This window comes from Schistocerca gregaria, chromosome 3, assembly GCF_023897955.1.
Source record: "Schistocerca gregaria isolate iqSchGreg1 chromosome 3, iqSchGreg1.2, whole genome shotgun sequence".
Classification (NCBI taxonomy): Eukaryota; Metazoa; Arthropoda; class Insecta; order Orthoptera; family Acrididae; genus Schistocerca; species Schistocerca gregaria.
This window is the reverse complement of record NC_064922.1, coordinates 356591268-356597407: the sequence shown is the minus strand read 5'-3', so window position 1 is coordinate 356597407 and position 6140 is coordinate 356591268. Positions and strand designations below refer to the sequence as shown.

Genomic DNA, 6140 nt, shown 5'->3' with positions numbered 1-6140 from the left:
CAGCGCCATCTGTCACAAAGCGAAAAAAGTGGTCCAACTAAAACATTCATATTTCTTTACGTACTACACGAATATGTAATAAAAAATGGAGGTTCCTATTAAAAAAAAAAAACGCAGTTGATACCGTTTGACCTATGGCAGCGCCATCTAGCGGACCAACCATAGCGCCATCTGGTTTCCCCCTTCAAGCTAGACAAGTTTCGTTCTTTGTAGTTTCTTCGTTTGACGCTTATTTCGTGAGATATTTGGCCCGGTCACGATCAATGGACCACCCTGTATATAGATATCGAAGAAGTATTTTAATGTTTGTACTTCAACAAAAGCCTTTGTTTACGGTGGAAACTTCAACTTTTTTTAAAATTATTTTGCTAATTTTATAGTTTATTACAAACTCACAGTGTCACATACATTTACACGATACAAAAATAAGTCATACAAAGATTCAGTGCCCGAAAATAGTGACGTGAAACTATTACCTGACAGAAAGTAATAAAAAAAATACTTTTAGTTGACCTGTGGTGTTAGTCTGATTACACTGTTAGCGACGAACCACTAGAACCACCGTACAACTTTAAAAATCTTGGAATAACTGAGGATGGCGAGATAAAACTAGTTGCAGGGGAAGCACATGCCAGACCGGTTTATTAGAAGAATCCTTATGGAATGTAATTTTCCCAAAAGAGAGGTAACTTACAGGACACTCGTCAGTCGGTCTCTTGACATTTAGAATTAATAAACAAGACGGAGAATATTCAAAGAAGATGAGAATTCCGTTTCACCACAGGTTTGTTTACGTAGGGCAATAGCGTAATAAGTGTGCTCATGGGACTTCAGTTGCAGACACTACAAGAGAGGCATTGTGCTTTGCGTGGAGGTTCACTACTGAAACTCCAACGTACAAGTATTACTTCCCCGAGGAATGACCGTCACTCATAGAAATTCGAGCTCATGCGATGTCTTATCATAGTCCCTCTTCCCGCTCTCCATCCGCAGTTGGTACAGGAGAGAGCTGAAACGGAAGTGGTACACTCAAGCACAATTTGGTCTGCGGAGGAGCTGTAGATGTGGACACTGAAAACAGACCTACATGGAGAAAGCCTTTGCAGGGGCAGTCAAACGGTTGGTGACATTGGAGATCTGCTTAATTTACGAAAATAGAATATAAGTGCCTTATATGTGTGCATGTGTCTTTCTTGGAGATTCAGCGTCCAAGGAACAGACCCTACGGTATAACAGTTCTCCGATGACCTCTCTGTGTTACTTCTTCGTCAGTCACTTGCATCACTCCTTCATCAAACGCGGTGTTCTCGATTCCCTCACTGGTATTCACTTTGCGTGCTCTTTCTGGAACAAAGATAGACAAATGATTAAAACATTATGAAACCCTGTATCAAGTTTCACTACACTTTTTTGCTAATTTTGACAATGTATTCATTTGAAATACAATATACTGCTGTGATTGAGTTCAATAATATTGTGTTGATATCATGACAGCTACTCCTGGCAAGAAAAGTCAACGAAAATATTAGATAAGATAGCGATAGAGGAAAAATGGGAATTATTGATATGTGCTTCTGGTGTGCTCGTTTGTTGAAATTCGTTGAGACTCGAGCTTCTAGATAGTACGTATAATATTTTTGGTGTGATGTAGCATTTTCCATCACAAGCATTTCTAGGACACATAATGCGTTTTTCATTTGACCTTCGATATTTATGTCGTTATGATAGGAAATACTATCCTAATTTTGATGTTTTGAACGAAGTCTATCTTACTTGTAGATAGCAAAGGCAGTTCCGATTGCAAAGTAAGATCACTTCTGAATATTCTTTATTTTCGTTCAGTAGTGAAGCAAAGGTATTGTAGGAGGCCCTTAATAATAGCGTCGTTTATGGCAAAAATAGTTTGTCCTTTCAAAGAGAGCGTCATTCTTGTGAGCGATAAGCCACATTCAGAAACATGTAAACACGGAAAACTTTCCAGAAGTTTGAAATGTATGTCCCACATGGTTGAACTGAAAACGACAAAAGTTCACTGCAGAGCATTCGTGCATTTACTCTTTTTTTTCCCACAAACTCTGATTCTTTTTATCGTATTATGAAAATGTATTCTCCCTCTTATCTTTCTCCGATCGTTAAGTCTGGAAACTAATGCAGAAACGTTCCCATCAGACTAAAATTTTTTCTGTCCAACCTCCAACCCTCCGCCCCCTTCTCTACGTCCTTTTCAGCAACAAGAACCTGTCCCTGGATTGATATTCCTCACCTACACCAGAGAACTGAATGACGTCTCCAGTTTCAAATGACAGCTAATGACATATCTACTAAAATAACAATGTTTGGAAATTTGTAGTAAGTTCCTATGGGACCAAACTGCTGAGGTCATCGGTCCCTAAGTTTACACGCTACTTAATCTAACTTAAACTAACTTACGCTAAGGACAGCACACACACTCATGCCCGAGGGAGGACTCGAACCTCCGACAGGGGAAGCCGCGGGAACCGTGGCAAGGCAACCGAGACCACGCGGCTACCCCGTGCAGCAAAAACAACAACAATGACTGCCATTCCTCTACATGCATCCCTTACTTCAGGGGTTTCGAAACTATGCGTCGCGGCTCCCAGGCGCGTCACAGTCTTGCAGAACGGGGCATCACGCGGTTTTATAAGTATAATGAACTAGTTATTTATTATGAAATCGTCGTTTCCCCAACAAGGCTTCAGTTTTAGAACTTGGTGAAGCAAGAGTATCCGCAGGTAGGTAACATGACCCAACGCATTTTCGTAATTTTTCCAACATCCTACTTACACGAGATAGGCTATTCAGTATTGGCAATCACCAACACCAAAGACAGATCATAAACGAATGTAACCAAAAAGATGGAATTCGCAGTTACAATTTTCCACCGAGATTTGAAGAACTGATGATAATAATGAAGTTTATCTGTGCCTGTGATTTTATTGAAAGAATAAGATGTACTAACATTAAAAATTGGTTGAAATTGGTGTGTCAACAGTTCACAAAGTAATAAGTAATCTTATTCATTTTTTTCCGAACTTAGGTTTATTTACCCCACAATTCCAGTGGAGTGTTATATCGAAAGGAACTGTGGGTGTTCGCGTTTAAATCAAGGGAGCAGTGGACCCAAAAAGTTTAAAATCAGTGCATTATCTTATTAGAACTTTGTATCCTTCTATGTCACCAGAACGTCTTCATTTCCCAAAGTTCCTAGCCGATGAGGTGTATCTGACATTTTTTCCTTCAGATCTCACTATATTAAACACTATCATTTTCGTACACACATAAATAGATCTTCTACTGTCACTGTTGTTGTTACTAGCACTAGGAGTAGTGTCGATAGTAAGGGTTTGCTGCCTAAATTAGTGGCGTTTATCCATGAACACAACAGATACCTATAAAGAGACTTTCATTATCAGTAATATATTCTCCTTCCCTATTTACAACAGTCTGCTAACGCTGGGGTAACTTTTCGATTACGTGACTGTAGAAAACTTGTTTAGAGGCGAAGAACTCATCGAGCCATGTTCGGAGCACATTTTCATCCGGAAAGGAAATTCCTTGAAGGTTGTTCGATAGAGAGCGGAAAATATTCTGGGGGCGCAAGACCACATGAATAAGGTGGATGCAGGATGAGTTCCCAATCCAGCTTTTGTACAGTGTTTTTGTCTGTATATCAGAATGCGAGAGGGCGTTACCGTGGAGTAGCGCAGTCTTCCTGGTCGTTGTTCTTGGACTGCTTCTGCAAGACGTCTCAGTTGTTGACAGTAAATGATGCTAAGTGATGGTTACACCTTGGGAAAACAATTTGTAGTACACCACACTGTCGCTGTTCCACCAGACGCATAACATTATCTTTTGTGGATGAGAGCAGCTCTTTGTACGGGGAGTTTCTGATTGGTTTAGGCTTAACCGTTCCTTTCTTTTCCTTATGTCAGCATAAAGACATCATTTCTCGTCACCAGTAACGATACAGGATACGAATGATCGGTGTTGTTTACGAGCCAATTGATGACGAGCAAGCAGGGATGTACATGTGGCCACCAGCCGATTTTTGTGGTTTTGGCTTAGAGAATGCGTGCGGTATCCACTCACCAGATTTTTGAACCCGTCCCATTGGTTGCAAATGTCACTCTATGGTAGAATGATCACGCTTAATCATATTTGCCTGTTTTCGAGTACAGTGATGTGGATCATAGTGCATAAATGCGTTTTAACGATTTTCATGAAACCCCAAATATCTTCCTGACCGTGGAGAGTCACTAATATGAAAAAGACCTTCCTTAAAGCGAGAAAACCATTTTCTTGTTGTGTTCTGTCTAATGTCATTATCCCCGTAAACGGCGGAAATGGCTCTGGCTACCTCCACTGCTGTCACCCCTCTACTGATCTCAAACATAACAATATGTCGGAGATGTTCCGATTTCTCCACTTGGCACTCCATTTTGTAGCGTCCACAGCTGCACTCACTATCTCTCAATGGCAAAATTGCAATACGTAAACTAAAATAGCAACAGCGAACAACAAATAAAAGACGACAATCGATAAATAACCCACAGCAACCGGGATACCAACATGCAAAACAAAAAAAAAAAACACTACGAACTTATGCACCAACCTAACCTACCTAATGTTAATTCTATTCGTTCTGACCTGTATTACTAAGTACTAACCAGAAACCCGATATCAGTAGCAGGTTGACTATGTAATGGTTTGCAGTGTCAACAAAATATTTGTTTTCAATATTTCTCGTACTTATTGACCAAATTTAAAATGCTGTCATAATCCACTCATTAAGAGGTATAATCTTGAGTTAAAAGCTTAAAACAATAAGACAAGCATTATAGTTGAAACTGTGTTTCTTGAGGCAGTGTAACTGATGGTGCGCAAATACCAGTATTTGACACTGAAAGCGTTTAGCGACTTCCAACAAGCTTTACACATATTCCAAATCTTTACGAAACTTTTTTTCGCCGCAACCTCCCAAAACGATGAAAGGACAAAAGTTTATATCCTAAGGCAAAGTTAAATGAATACGAGGCAAATGGAAAAATAGCGAAGTAAACTGTTTGCTTTTTTAAAAGTCATGCCATACGTGTTAATGCACTTATTCCACCATGAGACAAAACGGTCAAAGCCCTCATGAAAAAATGTTTGCGGTTGTTTGCGGAGCAATGATTATAGCGTGGAGTGCACCTCTTTGTCCGAAGCAAATAGAAGAATGACTTTCTTCAGTGATCCAAAAATATGGATTAGCGTGAGGAGAGATCGGGACAACATGGAGGACGTGTAAGGGCTTCCCAGCGAAATTTCTGCAGCTAAGCCGAAACAACGTTGCTGACATACCATTGTCACACTTTTGGATCCCTGAAGAAATGCATTCGTGGCCGTCGATGTACTGCGGATGGAGAGAAGCACGCCGAGGTCCAATCATGATTCTGTAGGAAACCGCAAACATTTTTCCATGAAGTCATTGACTGTCCTGTCTCACATTGTGGTAAGTGCATTCTGTAGGCAACTGCAAACATTTTTCCACGAAGGCACTGACAGTCCTCCCTTGCAGTGGGATAAATGCATTACCAGTTATGGTGATTACTTATGAAATAATAAATGCTTTCCTTATTTTCTTCTGTCTGTCTCACTTCCATTTGACGACTGCTCCTTATACACTTTCACAATTCATGCAGTAAAACTGCAGAATTTGTCATGAAGTTCTAATCTATTACTTCTTTGCTATCGATCCTATTAGCACCACAGTTTTCAGACCGCATCCACATATACCACTGCATGTCCCTGTAAAATTATATCATTGTGCGACACATGTTTCAGGATATTTTACGTCATAAACATCGAGATGCGTGAAAAACTTGCTTTGCTTAGAATGAAGCGAAAAATACCCGCCCTATATTCATCCAGTGTTTCATGATAAGAGTATTTAGCGACTTTCAAACTCTAAGCTTAATTTCAAACATTCCTAAATTTTTTCTTGCTTACATCATTAACATCAAATGTTTAACACATTACCTCATTTGTCAATCAATCAGTGGCTTTAAGCTGTTTTCTATATGGGAGTTCGAATCTTTAAGTAACTGCATATTTATTGGTTAATTACTGTTAATTATATG

At 39.7% G+C, this 6140-nt stretch overlaps 1 protein-coding gene across 2 annotated transcripts in view; it reads right to left on the bottom strand.

Moving 5' to 3' along the window:
• Positions 1-237: 237 nt before the first annotated feature.
• The window catches only part of LOC126355898 (sialin-like), an 82766-nt gene continuing 76863 nt past the window's right edge, over positions 238-6140 (bottom strand). For both annotated transcript variants that reach the window (XM_050006407.1, XM_050006408.1), the window contains one exon: positions 238-1344. In XM_050006407.1, coding sequence (XP_049862364.1) covers positions 1223-1344 — 122 coding nt within the window. In that variant the 3' untranslated portion in view covers positions 238-1222. The remainder of the gene's footprint in view (positions 1345-6140) is intronic.